Below are 17,521 nucleotides of genomic sequence, written 5' to 3' on the forward strand. Positions count from 1 at the left end.
TTTAATTTGACCAAGTTTTGAATGCAACACGGTCAAATGTTTGGATACCTTTTGCACATCTTGTTGGACAGCAACGAGCTGAAGAGCAAAATTGCTGTTATGGTGCATTTGAGTTCACTTGAAATGATCTCTCCAAAGCCCGATGTCACAAAAATTTTGTGCCGAGTTTATATATATATATTTTTTTTATTTCAACTACAGCAACAATGCGGTTACCGTTACAGGGCAAGTATCATAGGACATACTTTATATGTGGATGCTTGTGAGGCGTGACAATGTCGCTATTTTTGAGCCACACGATCTCTGGCAATGGGTTCCCGATGGCTCTGACTGCCAGTTCAACCAGAGTTCCTTGCTTCACGCTAATGTTCCTCAGCCTCTCGATGAACTGTGGACGCACCAAAGCTTCTTGGGCTGGAAAACAAGCAGATAATGAAAAACTGAAGCATCAACAACATCCAAAACTAGCGGCAGGCTAGCTAGTTTTACCATCGACGGTGAGCATGACTGAGATGGATGAGCGCCCAGCCCTGTTCTGAGAGACCACCGTCCACTCGCCCGAGTCATTCGGCATGGCCGGAGTGATGATCAGGGACTGAGTACCGTCCTCTTTAATCACGATCTTGTGGGTGTAATCGCTTACCACTTGTTGTCCTGTGCAACAGCGCGCGCACACATCGTCAAGTCATCATCATGAAAATAAGCTCACTAGTGCGACAGTATAGTCACTTTTCCACTAGACCCCAATGGCACGACACCACACGACACCACACGACACCACACGACACCACACGACACCGTGTGACCCGGCACAACATCGGACGGCCTCCACTGCATTTCCATTACGAGAAGCTTGCGGCAGGATGGAGGGGGGATCAAATGAACTGTCCAAGCTTGTACACTCGCAGCGTGTGTGGATCTGCCATAACATTTTACAAGTCGCGGTCTCGGCCACCGTTTGTGCCGGAATTCAAAATATGAATTTTCATTGCATGATGTCGCAGAGTACTGCCCATCAAATGCACGCAAGCTTTCACATATAGACGAAAAAAAGCTATTTACGGGAGACACACAGCATCATCAAACATACAGTCAAACATACACAATATATACAGTAAAAACAATAGGCCTTTTCTTTTATGTCAACATACAATTTCATATGACCCATAGATGAAATATTGTGATCATGATTCCGCAACCGGTGCACATTCATTCTGAATGCAGAGCTCAAGTGCTTTTCATTTGGCCAACTCTCCGAGTCAACGGCTCGTCATCCTCACTCTCCGGCGTCCGAAGCCCTCCGGCGGCCAGCAAAGCCGCCATCCCCCCTGGCGGGATCATGACCATGTGCCAGGGGAGCGACGGGGCTCCGGGCTGTAGCCGGAACTCTCATCGAGTGAATGGGAACACAGGACCCGGCGAACGCTGTGTGCGCTTGCAAACTCTTTTTTCTTTTTCTTTTTCTTACCACAATGATCCAAAATGTATCCACTCGTACATATTCAATTGTAAATATAGTTCAGCATTGTAGTAAAACATGATTATGGTTACTGTATGTACTGTATGTTTACGACTTACGTAAAACCAGTAAATGGGCGCGTGCCACGGAGTTGCCTGCTGTATTGCTGTCGGCCAATGACATGACAATGACAACACGGGCCCACTCGGCCCCCCCAACCGGCGCTTCAGAACCACTTACAGCATGGTTATAAAAGGCGGTTCCATTGTAACCGTTCGGCCCCGAAAAAGTCAAATGGAAACACGAACATCCGGGGCCAACCACGGCCCACTCGGTGTGGAACCGGTCTAGTGGAAAAGCGGCATACAGTATGTGTTCTATGAAGAACCATCAATTTGTTTGCCACTCACCGTTGCGGAACCAATACGTGTCCGGCATTGGTCTGCCCACCACCTTAAGGTCAAATCTGGCAGTTTGCCCTTCGGAGCATTTAGATGAGACAGGCTTCACTACGAAGACGGGCTTGTAGAGTCTGTCCAGGTGAGCCCCGTCCATGTCGTCCAGCCTTCGCGCCGGAGAGCGTTCGGGAGAACGGCTGGGAGAGCGACTGAGGGAAGGGACCGGTGAGCGGCTCAGCGAGCGAGGAGACGTGGACCTGAACAACAACAACAAAACGGATTGGATCGACAGCATCAAACTCAAATCACATCCGACACCATGAAAGGACTCATGAAGGATCATCTACAACAGGCCTGTCAAAAAATTGTATTGGTTCCAACTTATTCCAACAATACAATTAAACAAGGCCAGCACCAAAAGTTTACGACTGCCGAACTGTATTTTGTATTATTATTTTTTCGTTTCTGTATTTTCCGGACTGTAAGTCGCTACTTTTTTCATGCACTTTAGTATTCTTTTTTTCCCCGCTAGTGGCTATCAGGCGCCAAACAAGACGATGCTGCTTTTTGGCGTCAAAGAAGACGATGCTAGCTTTTGGCAGCGAAGAAGACGACACTAGTTTTTGGCATAGAAGTTGACGATGCTAGTTTTCATCGCGCTTGAAGCAAAACGCAGCACGACACACGAACGCAAAATATTTTTGTTTCACTTTTTTTCCAAACATAATGCTTAAAACATGGCTGCTTTTCTTAATGTACTAAGGTTTGCGCATGCACAGGTGTGCCTCCAGCGTGTAGAAGAAGAAGGCGCTAGTTTTTGCCGTAGAAGAAGACAACGGTAGTTTTTGGCAGTGGATCTTAAACGCGTGGAGCAGTGTGAAAGAATCTACGCTCCCTAACGGATTTGGAAAGGCTGAACTGCTATGTGAGCAGAACAACGCAACTTGAGCGGTAACTGTGTCTGGAGATGAAAAGGACATTGAGATCGACCGATGTGAGGCTCTCCAATATATGACAAATACGGTAAGCAAATCACGTCAGTGGAACGTTATAAGAGTTCAGTTTTGATACGACTCAAAGAGGTTTCGCATTGTGATCGAGAACACCGAGCTGAGATTTAGCCTTTTTTTCCCTTCAATTACTGCTTAGCATAGCCGTTCCCAAGCACAAGCCGAAGTGCCCTCTTGCTTGCAGTTTTCCGTCAGCGTGAACTCAGACGTACCGGATTCTCTGCAGGGCTGGCTGCGGCGTGTATGTCGGGGGCGACGCGCTTCCGCAAGGTTCCACGTAGAGCTTTCCGGAACTGACGGCATTTCCCTCCACGTTGCTGGCGAAGGCGCTGTACACGCCCTCGTCCTCAGGCAGAACCACGGGCAATCGCAGGCTGGCACGTCCATCCTGAAGAACCTCCATCTGGTAGCGTCCGCTGGCGCGAATTCGCTGTCCGTCTTTGAACCAAGCGATCTGTCAAAAGCACCTTTTGTTACGCGTCTCCTAACGTTTGAAGCGTTGTCCAGGGATCACAGCGAAAGCCTTTAGGATCTACCGTCAACATTTGCATCCACCTTACATCCTTGGTTTTAATACGTGTCGGTGCAAACATGACAAGAGTCAGATCTTGTCATTGCGAGCTTGCGCTTTTTAAAAACATCGGCGACATCACATTGGACATTTTGGCCAATTGAAAGCCATGAAAACGACACTTTTAAATCGTTTTACTCTCATTTGTAGGCATTTTTTGGGCTTGAGTTTTTATAGGCAATATCGGGCAAAAACATTGCCCAAAAAGGAAACGTTCCAATTTCTCCCGAGCCTTCATCCCATTTTCAAAGTTCTTGTGCCATTCCAAGCGGATGGTCGCTTTTGCAAACGTGGCTACTTCAAGCGCGCTCACCTTGGGCAGCGGCACACCGAACATCCTGCAGTGGAAGGTGACACCCATCCCCTCCACAATGCGGTAGTTTTTCACCAGCGTGTCAAAGGTGGGCGGCACGGCCTCCTGGTCTGCGCCGCTGGCCATCTGCTCGCCATCCTCCGCCAACAGCGCTCCGTAAGTGATCCTCAGAATGCTCAGCTCGATCTCTTGCATGAGGCGCTGTTCCAGGATGGACAGGTGGAAATCCTGCATGCCAAAATCGAGAAAAACATCTCAGATCAACTGCCGTGCTTGCCTTCAGAAAAAAAGATTGGTAAAGGTAGAAGTACTGATTCAACTCTTTGATCTCAATTCAAGCAAAAGTACAATCAGAAATGTACTCTCACGGAAAGTGGCAGCTTTTTGCTCTGCTCCTTCTCCCGACCCCTCCCTTCTGCCTTTGTCTCGTGTTGTCTTGTGTCTTAATGACAACCCCCCCCCCCAACCTCCACTACATTTCTTCCAAATTGAACCATGGATTTGAACAACTGGTCCCTCAACGCAATTGACAGAAAGTATCTGGACGAGAAGAGCCGGCATGTTCCAAGTGGACGGTTTGAACTGGGATACACCCCAAAACAAACGGAAGATGGTGTGCCTATCTACTCATTCCATTGAAGACGTGGAAAAATCGACATATTGTAATTGTGATAACTGGTACCCTTCTGTTTGGAGTTGGCACTTTCCTGATTTGTCATAAAAGACAGGCAACGGGATCAGCTCTATTGGAAGTGAACAAGCTGCCGCACTTCTGCCGATGGTTTTGTTGTTGTTTCCCCTGGTAATATATTCCTCTTAGCTCAAGCCTTGTTTTTCTGCCCTCATCCTTCCTCATGGTTTCTTTCCTTAGTCTAGATCTCGGGGCACCGTAGTGGCGGATCGACTGGCTTTCCAATCCATTCACACCGCCCTCACGTGTCCCCAATGACATGCCCCAAGCCCCCCCCCCACTTCTTACGGTCCAAAAGCACTTTCCTACTTGCCACCAGTGCAAAAGACAATTGGACGGTGATACCTGTCCAGAGATAATGGTGGTGGTCATCTTCTCCATTGTGGTCATGGTGGGGGCAACGTCTGCAACCAGGGGCTCCTGCACCGGCGCTACGACTGCAGCCTTGAAGGACACGTCCTGTTTCGTCACGTAGGCTTCATATTCATCTGAAGGGGACAAGTTTCAACACCTTCAGTTGCAAACGCTCAACTGTCCGTGTGGACATGTTGCGGTTCCTTCAGCCAGTTGAGTTCAGCAATCAGCAAAGGTTGAACGGAAGCAAATGGTTGCTTGAAGACGTTTTGCCTTTTTCAGTTGGAAGTTTGAGATGTTCTCCTGACATTTATGTCCCTGGTTGAGGTGGTCACAACTGAGGCAAGAAACTAGAAAGGCCCTGGAGGAGATTTACACCATCCCTTTGGCTTCTTTGCTTACAGCTTACCAAAGATTGGCTCTCACCAAGGAAAAGATGGCCACTGAGGAGCCATTAAACCGGCAGGTGGCTAAACTTGGTATGCAAAGTGCTCTTTCACCAGACTTGCCTGGCAACAGCAACAATCTGCCAACGACCCAAAGGCGTTTGGGACCACCTCGACCAAAGACATACATAGGAAGACTCTACACCTCCAAATTTAGAAGCCTTTGGGATGGAATGTCTTCAACAAACCAGTTGGCAAAAATCAACCTTTGCCGGTTAGCGCCAACACAGTTTGTCTGTGGGACGGACCTTCCTCCAGCAGCCTGGCGGTGGCGGACGCCTCTCCCAGCTGGTTCCTGGCAAAGACCACGTATTCTCCGGCATCGTCAGAAAACGTCATGGAGATCAGCAGGTGGCATACGCCGCTCTCCTTCTGGTAGGCAACTTTGTATCTGCAAGACAGTCGCCATCTTGTCACTGCCCTGACTTTGACCTTGTGGGCTCCATGTCCCGCCAGTTTGTGTTTAGCATCAAAATTCCCATGGCTGAGGTTTTTTGTCTGATTTTGTCATTTTCCAACTCGAGCTCTTTAAATATCAAGAATATATTTTTGACATCAAAATTGTGAAGTGTGTGTTTCTACAAGTGTGTATACAACTGGCAGCTCTACCCCATCTGCTATGTTGACAAAGTTTGCTGACACCTGATTTTACGAGTGGAAGCGCCCTCCTACTGCACCGTGCGCAATTTCAGAACAAAAAGCCGCTACTGACTAAATCCTTGCCAAAATTCCCTCCTGATGGTGTTGCAAACAAATGACAATTCACTTGGAATGAAAATGACAAGAACTGATGTTAGTTCCAACTTGAAGCCAAAAACAAGACATCTGAAAATCCAAGCTGGCCTGCCGGTTAAAGCGATGACCAACCTGTATCCGTCTGTGAGCGGGACGCCGCTCTTCTTCCAGACGATGTGCGGTTTGGGGCTTCCCCCGACTTGGCATTCAAAAACAACACTTCCTCCCTCGACCAGCTTCTGGACGCCGGGATTCTTGACGAAGAAAGGAGCCATGGCGCAGGACTCTGTCTTAATCGCGCTCAGCTGGGACATGCTTTCGTCTTCGGTTACTCTGCAAAAACATTTGAGCGCGGGTCAGCAGGACGGGCGGGCTCACGAAACCTCGTGGCCATCCATCGACTCACAGTTTCTCTTCAGCTTCCTCAGCGACATCCTCTCGGCTCTCGATGTCCTCAGACACTGAAAGTCAAAGTCTCCGTCAGAACTGGCGAGAGTTTCACTCTATCACTTTATTATCATTTTTTAGTTCACAAATGCTAGCAAGATGTAGAGAAAACAAAGAATAATAAAATATTCAAAACATTTCATTTTTAAGTTGTCGAAAGGTCGGTGTTTTAAAAATGACTTAAAAATGTAGAAAAAGTGACCGTAAGATATCCCAAAAGGAAGAGGAAAAACTGAAAATTGACAAAAAATGTCCATGAAATTGCAAAAAAAGAATTGATTAAAAAGAGAACATTCAAAAGTTAACCATAAAATGTAACAATAATAAAAGGAGAAAGGCAGAAAATTACCATACAATGTCTTTGGAATTGCCCCCCCCCCCCCCCCAAAAAATTTTTTTTTAAAGTCATAAAATTGATTTTAAGAAAAGGCAAGAAAGAAAATGTTCCAAAATGAACCGTAAAATGACCCCAAAAATAAAAGAAATCCCGGATATTATCATAAAAATGTCCGAAAATTGGCAGGAAAACAAGAAAGGAGGAAGAGAGTCAGAAAATGACCATAATATGCCCATAAAATGTCAGAAATTTGACAGAAAGGCAGAAAAATCTAAAAAATATATATGGAAAAACAAAGTCTAAAGAAAAAAATCCAAAATGGGAAAGTATTGGATGCTGCTGTCATCACTTTGTTGTGTGGTGCAGCTCTAATTCGGACCCTTTGGGCCTTCAGTACATTATCACAGTCGATTACTCATCACGATTGTTTTGCGACTCCTCTTTGGCCTCAAATGGCTCTAAAGACAGGAAAGCTTGCTGATCCCTGGCCTAGACTAGGACACTTGACCAGTTGTAAGGAGCTTTGGCATGGCCAGTCTAACCTCAGCGTATCACTTGCTCATCTTCAGGCATGAAAGGTCCTGATAAAAAATAAACATTCTTTCCTGTTGTTGAAATGTTATCGGACCGGGTGTCGGAAAGTACATTTCAACAAGACATCAAGCCTGCGAGTGGGCGTGGCTCCATTGTGGATGGACTGACCCTGGACGAGCAGGTAGCAGGAAGTGCTGAGGGTTCCCGCCTCATTGGTGGCCGTGCACGTGAAGCGTCCGCTGTCCTCGGCGAAGGCCTCGCGAATCAGCAAGCGGGCGCAGCCGTCGCGGTCGTAGCTGATCAGGAAGTCCGCCGAGCTCTCAATCTTGTAGTCCTCTCGGAACCACATGATGACGGCGGCAGGCTGGCCGCTGATCCGGCACTCCAGCGTCACACACTCGCCTTCGCTCACGTTTGTGTTCTTCAAAGCCTGAAAACAGACGAAGAAGCAAGCTCGTGTCCAACGCTTCCAACTTCAAGCAGCAAGTCGTGACCACCGACGGACTCACAGAAATCAAAACGGGCGGGAGCACGCTTTGAGCGCAGGGGGGTGCGGCACCTTCTTCCACCACCTGGATAGGACAATGTTTGTGAGACACAAATCAATCCAACCTTCACATTCAACTTCTTCAGCAGAGCAAACGCGAATGTGGAGGTGAGGTGAGGAGCTCGAGAGGTGAGAATGGGAACAGATCATCTTTCAGTTTCAGATTCATGAATTCAATTGTTTTGTGTGTGATGTGTTGATTTTGGCGTGTGGCTGCACACACATCACACGCTGTACGTTCAAAACGCTTTTACGAGACAGTCCTCCAATAAATACGACCACAGAGGCCGTTTTGAAAAGGTGCCAAATTACGACCAAGTGTTGCGTATTTTGGTTTAGCGACCTCTATCAGCCGTGTTAAATAGCGCAAAAATCCAAAAGCGAGACTCGAACCCGGTCCGTCCGTTGTCCGTGTTTACCTGACTGAGCTATTTGGCCAGTGATTGGTTTGATGTTGTCTACATGTTTTATTAGTCTTGACTACATGCTTTTTTAACGATCTGCAACCTCGCCGCGCCTTTTCCAAACCGCAACCATTAGTGTCCCATGTGAAGACGTCACGTGTGCTGGACAACCTCACGGAAAGCATCATCGAGAATTGACATAAACTAAGATCTTTACTGGCCCGTTAGCTCAGTAAGATGAACGTTTGTCTTCCGACCAGACAATCCGGGAGCCTGAAAATGAGGACCAGTCATGAAGCGTCCCTCCCTCCAAAATGACATTGCAACCCTTGCCAAAATGAGAGCAACAATCTTGTCAAAGTTTCCTTCACCTGCGTGACGCAGATGAGCTGCTGTTCCTGGTCCAGCCGGGCCATGCTGCTTCCGTAACTGGCCTCGGTCAGGAAGCCCGCCTGCTTCCAGGGGGGAAGGACATCCGAGTCGCCGCCCACCTGGACTGCGCCCGTCGGGGACATGACGGCCCTGAAAGTGAGAGCCGCATTCTGATGAGTCCCACGCCGGCCCAAAGGCACAACATTTGGCACCGATCGACGCCAACCAACGAGGCCAAACCGGACAAGCCGCAAACTGCAGTCCCAACTCACTTCCATAAAAGACAGCGGCAGCGAGAATTCAAACTTTTTCAATGCAGAAATAAGGTTTTGTGTACGCTGTAGCAGTTTATAGATTTTATGAATGCAACACACAACAGGTTTTTTTGGGTTAATATATATATATATATATATATATATACATCTTCTATCGCTTATCCGAGGTTGGGTCGCAGCTTTAGGAGGGATGCCCAGACTTCAACCAGCTCCTCTGGCGGATCCCAAGGCGTTCCCGGGCTAGCCGAGAGACATAGTCTCTCCAGCGTGTCCTGGGTCGTCCCCGGGGCCTCCCACCAGTGGGACATGCCCGGAACACCTCTCTAGGGAGGCGTCCAGGAGGCATTAGATGCCCAGGCCACCTCAACTGGCTCCTCTCAGGAGAAGTAGCGGCTCGACCCTGAGTCCCTCACGGATGACAGAGCTTCTCACCCTATCTCCAAGGGAGAGCCCAGACACCCTGCGGAGGAAACTCATTTCGGCCGCTTGTATCCGGGATCTTGTTCTTTCGGTCACGACCCGCAGCTCGTGACCACAGGTGAGGCTCGGAACGTAGATTGGTAAATCGAGAGCTTTGCCTTTCGGCTCAGCTCCTTCTTCACCACAACGGACCGATACAGAGTCTGCATCACTACAGACGCAGCACCGATCCGCCTGTCGATCTCCCGCTCCATCCTGCCCTCACTCGTGAACAAGACCCCAAGATACTTGAACTCCTCCACTTGGGGAAGGATTTCATCCCCGACCCGGAGAGAGCACTCCACCCTTTTCCGACTGAGGACCATGGTCTCGGATTATCCGAGGGACCCGGTCTAACGCCTTCTCCAAATCCACAAAACACATAGATTTGTTGGGCGAACTCCCACGCACCCTCAAGGACCCTGCAGAGGGTGAAGAGCTGGTCCACTGTTCCACGACCGTGATGAAAACCACACTGCTCCTCCTGAATCTGAGATTCAACTTCCCGACGGACCCTCCTCTCCAGCACCCCTGAATAGACCTTACCAGGGAGGCTGAGGAGTGTGATCCCTCTATAGTTGGAACACACCCCTCCGCTCCCCCTTCTTAAAAAGGGGAACCACCTCTCTGGTCTGCCAATCCAGAGGCACTGTCCCCGATGTCTACGCGATGTTGTAGAGGCGTGTCAACCACGACAGCCCCACAACATCCAGAGCCTTTAGGAACTCCGGGCGGATCTCATCCACCCCCGGGGCCCTGCCACTGAGGAGCTTTCCAACCACCTCAGTGACTTCTAACCCCGAAATAGGAGAGCCCACCTTAGAGTCCCCAGACTCTGCTTCCTCAAAGGAAGACGTGTCGGTGGAATTGAGGAGGACTTCGAAGTCCTCTGCCCACCGACTCACGAAGTTCCGAGTCGAGGTCAGCAGCACCCCATCTCCACTATACACAGTGTTGATGGTGCCCTGCTTTCCCCTCCTGAGACGCCGGATGGTGGACCAGAATTTCCTCGAAAAGCCGTCTGGAAGTCGTTTTCCACGGCCTCACCGAACTCCTCCCATGCCCGAGTTTTTGCCTGAGCAACCGCCGAAGCTGCGTTCCGCTTGGCCAGCCGGCATCCGTCAGCCGCCTCCGGAGTCCCACAGGCCAAAAAGGCCTGATAGGACTCCTTCTTCAGCTTGACGGCATCCCTTACCGCTGGTGTCCACCAGCGGGTTCGAGGATTTCCGCCGCGACAGGCACCGACCACTTTACGGCCACAGCTCCGATTGGCCGCCTCGACAATGGAGGCGCGGAACATGGCCCATTCGGACTCAATGTCCCCCGCCTCCCCCGGTACAAGGGAGAAGTTGTGCTGGAGGTGGGCGTTGAAACTCTTGCTGACGGGGGATTCCGCCAGACGTTTTGTGGCTCGCTGTGGATTCTTTTTCTTTGGGAGATGATCCAAATGGCTCTTGGATTATTTAAGGTGGTCAACCCTCCAAGCCTTGAAGCCCCTAAAGCTGTCATCTTTGAACCCTACCTGCCAAGCATGGACGTGGGCGCTTGGACGTGTCTGACAGGCGAGGACGACTGCTGCCGGTCCACCGTCGCCCAGGCGACTGCCGAAAGCGGGATGGGAGACGAGCTTGCGGGTTTAAGAGCCACTCTGGGCACGGTTTTGTGGGCCAGGAGCTCCGTCAGCTCTGCGCCCTCCACCTGCATCTCCATGGTGGCCATGCTCTGGAAACTGGCATCCATCATCTGGGGGGAAGCGACATTTATGCAAAATGAAAAGAGATGCCATCACCTGACTCGGCTAAATTCAATCTGTGCATAATTCCTTTTTTCCAACTCCACTTTACTCTTAAAGTCAAAACATGAAACTGCGACTGATTGGTTTGTGAATCATTCAAATGTGATTATGTCTTGCAGCCCATTTTTCCATTTGGTATTTCCAATTTTTCCCCATTTGGTCAGATGAAATTTTGGCCTACATTCTATGGACAGATGCCCTTCCTGACTCCAAGTCTTACCAGCTTGGAACCAGCAGATTCTGGACTGGCTTGAAATTGAATTTGTTATTTTTTTCAACACCTGGTTGAAAATAAAAAGACCAAAAAGACACACGGGCCAGACGGAAACATGAATGAGTTTCTGTACCTGCTCCACTCTGCTCTGCCGACTCATCTGTGAGCCAGAAACCTGTGAACTGGAAACCAGGGTCTTGGTTTTCTTGGCCGGGATGACTTCCTCGCCTGTATGTTCACAAAACAGTCAAAAGTGTTCAAGTTAACCCCACGCAGCCCCAATGCTCCTGTTCCGCGCATCAAAATACCAAAGTGGTTTAAGTAGGTCTTCGCGTTTTGAATTTTTCGATCGCGCTTGTTCTCATATAGGTCGCATGTGAGCTAGATTATGATAGCCTAGATTTCACAGTTCAGCAGACGTGCGACATCACTTCTACATGACTTCCTAAATTTCAGGATGGATTTAAAATGTCCTTTAACCTTTACAGGTGACCTTCCCTAAACTTGGTTCCAACTGTTTCAGGACATTTTGCAGAACACGACAAGGCGATGAATGATTAAAATTTACAGTAGACGATCCGTGAACATTTTCCAATGACCACCGTCGCTTGCCTTTCTGTGAGTCTTCCAGTTTTTCTGTTGCAACCAGGTGCCACTTCCTGTTTGAAAACTTGTACTGTAATGAAGAATTTGACTATTGCACGAAAGTTTACCAAAGATTAGGTTATCGTTGTTGTCCTGTGAAAACACATTTTTGTCATTTTTTGCCATTTTTACATTTATGGGATGAACCTGAATGCAGACATTCCCAAAACGTTATAAAAAAAATGGACATTTTTCACAGGACAGCGAAATTTCACTCCAAAGGCCGTCATCCCAAACGATTTTTGGAGGAGAATAATTGTTGCCGCTTTGAAGCAATGCGGAAGTTATCACAGACCGACATCGCAGACGCTCACCGTGAACCAGCAGCTCGGCGCTGGACGTGGCCCGGCCGCTGCTGTTGCTGGCCATCACCGAGTACGTGCCCGAGTCTTCCGGGAAGGCCTCGGCGATCAGCAGACTGTAGGCGTCTCCGTCCCGGACGATGGTGAAGTCGACCGAGCTCTGGATCTCGGCCCCCTCTCGGTAGAAGGCGACGGCGGGTGGCGGGATGCCGGTGACTCGGATGCCGAGTTTCACCTGGCTCCCCTGCCGCACCGTCGAGCTCTGAAGTCTCTGAAGGAAACTGGGAGGCGATGTCTCTGCTGCACGGGGACAAGATTCATATTTCAAACACTGCGCTTCAGTCCTGATTGGAACTGTACCGGCCTTGAAGGGAACAAAGAGTTCTTCAACACCAGCTGGAGTTTTTAAGAGCCTGTCGAGTCAGTCTGAGGACTTAAAAGCTACCTAAGGTCTTGAAGATGAGGGGGAAAAAGTACCCAGAGTCTTGAAGGGGGTGTCAAGTCAAGTCAGTCTGAGGATTTAGACTATCTGAGGTCTTGAAGGAACAAGCAGTAAAAAGAACTATCTGGTGCCTTGAAAGGCATATCGAGGTAGCCTTTACTCGGTCAGCAAACGAGGTCTTGAAGGGGAATTAGTAGACTGTCTCTCACCTGTAACGAGGAGTTCGGCGGTGCTGGTGGCTTGTCCGGCGCCGTTGGTGGCCCGGACCGAAAACCTCCCGCTGTGTGCGGCGTTGACGGCGTCGATGCTCAGAACAGCGTGGCCGTCGCTGAACGAGATCTGAACGCCGGGCAACGCGGCGGCCGACAGAACCTGGCCGTCGCGAAACCAGGACACCTCGGGAACCGGAGTGCCTGGAAGCCAGACGGGAAGCTCGGTAACTTGAAAAGTTGCTTTGGAGCGTGTGTTTGCATCGATCCTGCAGCTTTGCTTGAATACGTTGAAATGCGGTGAAAGCTGCTGACCGTTTGTGTCGCTTTCTCCCGTTTTGTACATTTCCAACTTCAGCTCTTCAAATATATCTGACTGCGACATCTTTTGCACTTCAGATAAGACCTTCATTGTGTCCACTTGTGGCCAATTGTTGAAATGATGTGACTTTGCAATTACGAAAGCTGCCGCCTTCGGGGGACTTTTTTGCCGAGCATTGAAGTGACTTTTAGCGTGCGTTTGATGAACTACGAAGACGTGTTTGACTCCATCGGGGAGCGTTTTGGTACACGAGGACTCGGGCCTGTTAATGTCAAATGTTTTGGACGCGGTGCTTGAGAAGCGGGCGTTCGGGACGGGTCACTTACCGCTCACTTGCGCCTGGAAGGAGGCGGCACTACCCTCGAGCGCCACCGCGCTCTGCAGCGGCTGCGTGAACGTCGGCGCTTGTGTGGACATCTTGTCCTTGTTGGCTTGGCAGCCTGCGGGTCAGCACAAGAGACACAATTGTGGATGTGGAGCAGGACCACGTTTCGCTTTTGCAGGTTCGGCTCGTCAGGCTTCGATTCAATTCAAAACATGTATTTCATTCTTTACACCCAAAAAAAAGCCGTTTTTGGAAGTGCTTATTTCCAGGCATTAAGTTCCCCAGAAGTTCTAGAAATAAATGTTATTTTTCTGCGGTAACAACTTGGCCTAACTGCTCATGCCAAACATTGCTCTCTTTTTGGCTCCTTCTTTGGAGCTCATTGCTTTGCTTTTGTGCTCATTTGCATCATTTATGGAAGAATTTTTCTTCATGTCATTTATTGTAACAAGGAAAGTCCACTGAATGGAACTGCATGTCCCTGTCGGACAGTTCAGCTCTTTCTTGTCTTTGGCCAGCAGGGGGCGCCACTGCTCCAGCCTCCTTTTTGAATACTTTTTTCCCTTCTTCCTTCGCATATTGTTGGCTTGTTATGGTGATTTGGGGCGGATCCTCTGTTTATTGGGTGAGGGTCCTGCGGGATGACAAAGCTGGAGTCCATTTTGACTGCAAGTCTGTGAGCTGAGTTCGGGGGCAAAGGTCACCGTGCGCCAAATGGCCTCACATGGCGACAGAAATTCAAAGCAGCAAAAGAAGCAAAACTGGCATTGCCTGAATAGCGAAGGTGCGTTTGACGTCGGTGAAGCTGAAGAATTCTTCAATTCTTGGATCTTGACTGACTTCCTGCTTAACCTTTGAAACCTTTTGATTGGAGCGTTTGCGCTTGCAAGCACGCAAGAAGCAAAGCGACGAGCTTGCTCTGCAAATTCAGCTTGACTTTTTTTCTTTTTGAAATCCAACTTTTCTTGTAAGCTATCGTTTCTCTCTGCACTTTGTTGTTTTGAAAGTCGCATTTGGTGACCCCGTTGTTCCCACAAAGACGTCTTGCCTCGGCCATTCTCGGTCATTCCCGCGTGACGTCACCACGTCCGCCATATTTTGGGGCTTGCATTTCAGCAAACAAGTGTTCCTTTTCATAACCAAAATGGTCGTTGGCTGTTGTGCTAAGAAAGCAGACGGAACGTGCACGTCTTCCAAAGAGCCGAGCGCATGAAGGCGCTTTTGCTCGAACCCGTCGCAGACTGTGGTGAGCCAGATCAGGAGAAAGACGAACCCACGAAATACTCAAAAAGTGCTGACGTGACTTCATCACGGCTTCAATCCGTTTTCCTTTGAACGTTTGTTCTCTTACTCCGCATGTTGACATCGTCCGTTTCTGTCCGGTCTCGCGCCCGAACGGCGTCGCACAACCACTTGGAACGAGTGAAAAAAGGCCATTTCTGTTGTCATCGGTATCGTCTGCAAAACAGCGTACTTGAATGAGCGCAACTGTCGCTAGCTAGCATTGCTTTGCTTGTAAGCTTTTGCGCTTGGACTTTTGCGTGCTCATTTCCCTCAATTTTGCCTTTTTATAAGCGTTGTTTTATATTTCGGTCCAACATTCCACACAATATAACAATATGGTGGGAAGCTAGACACTCCCCCAGGCTGAGTTCGTGGGAACTATTTATTACACTAAAGTCTTTTTTCTTTTTAGTCTGGCACTCACACACAAATGGTTCATATATATATTTTTTTTTTTTTAAAGCTCAAATGAATCGTAACGCTGCTGAAAACCAAAGAGAAGGAATCCAAAGTGGCCAAAGTGTTGACTGTTGATGCTCCAATCAACATTTTGTTGTTTTCTGTGGCGATGACAACAAATGCTGAATGTCCAAAACGACCAATGCGCCGGCTGTTTATTTGTTTGGGCGCACTTGAAATTGGACCCGCCCGTTGTCAGCACGCAAGTTCCGATGCTACGGAAACGTCACCCGCGGAAAAGCCGGCAAAAAAACGTCGCCACATCCAGAATATTGTTGGGACAAAGCGACAAACTTCTGTCAAGCTGCGGCAGACTTTTCAAATTGGCCGCTCGCTGCAAATTAGCGCTCAAATCATTTTTCTTTCTCACTTCCATCTGATTTTCACTTCACTTTTGTTTTTTCAGCAGCTTTGTTGAAAAGGCCTCAGTTTACTTTAGTTTTTTGTAGTATTTGGTTGTGTGTTTAAAAAAATTATTTATTAACAAATGAACAATATTTAAATTTCTTGTTCTTTTTTTTTTTTTTTTTTTTTGAACAAAATGTACAAATGTTTTGAATAAAAACATTTCAGATGAACCCTGAAAGTTCACGTCGAATTCATTTACCAAAACCGATTGCGTTTGAGTTGCGCTTGCAAAGGGAAGTCGCGCTTTCACTCACTTTTGGTTCATTTAAGGCTTTTTCAAATTTCAATTTTCCTTTGAGTTGTTTTGTTAGTCAGATTTGGTCTGGCTTGTTGGAGTCCAGCAAATCCTTGACTGGGGGTCTGGAATTGGTCTGGCTTGTCCTTTGCGGTGCAATCAATGTCAAGTGGAACGAGGGTTCTTGCCTTGCTTGGTTTTGGGGAACTGACGACTTTCCAAAGTCATTTGCGCAACGCTGCTGCAACTTTGACTATTTTTGGACGATTGCTGTTGTTGTCTTTTACATTTTTGGGGGGACGACGACGACGATTGCTGCAACGACCAATTGTTGTGATTGTTGTGCTGGTTTTTGTTGTGACGAATGAGGCGAGATCCCACAAGTGCAAATTGGACTTTTTGCTCAACTTTCACAAAATGTGTTGAGCGCGTCATCAAAGTTGTTGGCTGGCAGACGAACGCGACAGCTGAAGCGGTCCGCAGGCGGCCCCCCAACACCAGGATGCTATAAATAGAAGGGGGGGGGCAGGCCAGAGGTGACGGACCGCGGCAGCTGAAGGAGGCCGCCGAGCTGTCAAACCGCAACCAGCCCAAAACAAAACACACGCACGCGCACAACACGCACAACACGCACACAACACGCATGCAATCTTCCATTCTAGATGTGGAAGAAGATTTTCAAACAAAAAGATGACATCACTTCCTGTTGCTATGTTACAAATGATTCAATGAAAAGTGGTCGATCGATTGATTAGCGGCACGATCAAGTCTCATCCGTCCTTGTGAATTTTTTATTTGCTGTTGAAGTCACGACGATGACGCAAATGTCCCGTTTTGAACGCGTCCTGAACAAATCGATTCAAGACGTCAGTCAACATTTTGGATGACATCACTTTCCTCCGGACCGCTTGCCGTCCGATCACGGGGCCCGAATGGACCTCGGGGCGTCGTCGCGAGTTCACAACTGCGTGGCGGACGGATTGCGTTGAGCGGACTTGCAACTCGCCGCGACGTCAGCCGCTGATTTTTGGGTACGAGAAGGCAGAAGCCAAAACAGGCGTCGTCGGTGGCCGAGTGGCGCTCAAAATAGATTTGGATTGACAGGCAGCATGTGTTGCATATATGCATTGGGGAGGGGGGGGGGGCTCACACTGACGATTCCCTTAAAAAGCCATGGGCCCCCAGCTGAGACGCCCCCCCTCCAGTGCCCCCTCCCTCACCCGAGCTATTTTGGGTTTTTGTCAAAGTAGTGGCATGGCGCCTGAGCAGCAAATCAGCCAAACTTTGCCCAATTGTTCTGGGGGGGTCCGTTTGTTACTCACGTGAAAGGCCGCTTGCTGGTGTTGGGACGGAGCCCCCCCCCGATGAAGCCGAGCAGCTTCCCGATGGTCCGAATTTGTCCTCACGGTTTGCAGGACGCCCCCGTAAGACAAAACTACACCCCCGTGCAGTCCTCCAGCCGAGGCAGGCTGGGAATGAAAAGTGCTCAGGGGGGGCCGCACTCGCCGTCACCTTCTTATACCGGGAGT

The 17,521-nt window shown here is 48.9% G+C and overlaps 1 protein-coding gene across 1 annotated transcript in view; it reads right to left on the reverse strand.

The window, feature by feature from the left end:
- ttn.1 (titin, tandem duplicate 1) overlaps positions 1–13,698 on the reverse strand; it is a 147,736-nt gene extending 134,038 nt beyond the window's left edge. The window contains exons 1-17 of the mRNA XM_086091313.1: positions 13,608–13,698; positions 12,960–13,163; positions 12,321–12,608; positions 11,495–11,589; positions 10,875–11,095; positions 8,618–8,768; positions 7,805–7,867; positions 7,464–7,725; positions 6,384–6,438; positions 6,110–6,310; positions 5,491–5,633; positions 4,788–4,930; positions 3,752–3,979; positions 3,080–3,321; positions 1,870–2,114; positions 490–654; positions 246–414 (exon numbers count right to left, since the gene is read on the reverse strand). Of these exons, the coding sequence (XP_085947439.1) occupies positions 246–414; positions 490–654; positions 1,870–2,114; positions 3,080–3,321; positions 3,752–3,979; positions 4,788–4,930; positions 5,491–5,633; positions 6,110–6,310; positions 6,384–6,438; positions 7,464–7,725; positions 7,805–7,867; positions 8,618–8,768; positions 10,875–11,095; positions 11,495–11,589; positions 12,321–12,608; positions 12,960–13,163; positions 13,608–13,698 (2,966 nt within the window). The remainder of the gene's footprint in view (positions 1–245; positions 415–489; positions 655–1,869; positions 2,115–3,079; positions 3,322–3,751; positions 3,980–4,787; positions 4,931–5,490; positions 5,634–6,109; positions 6,311–6,383; positions 6,439–7,463; positions 7,726–7,804; positions 7,868–8,617; positions 8,769–10,874; positions 11,096–11,494; positions 11,590–12,320; positions 12,609–12,959; positions 13,164–13,607) is intronic.
- Between the last annotated feature and the right edge of the window lie 3,823 nt (positions 13,699–17,521).

The sequence above is a fragment of the Leptonotus elevatus genome, chromosome 12, assembly GCF_054856555.1.
Source record: "Leptonotus elevatus isolate MCC_2025b chromosome 12, RoL_Lele_1.0, whole genome shotgun sequence".
Taxonomy (NCBI): domain Eukaryota; kingdom Metazoa; phylum Chordata; class Actinopteri; order Syngnathiformes; family Syngnathidae; genus Leptonotus; species Leptonotus elevatus.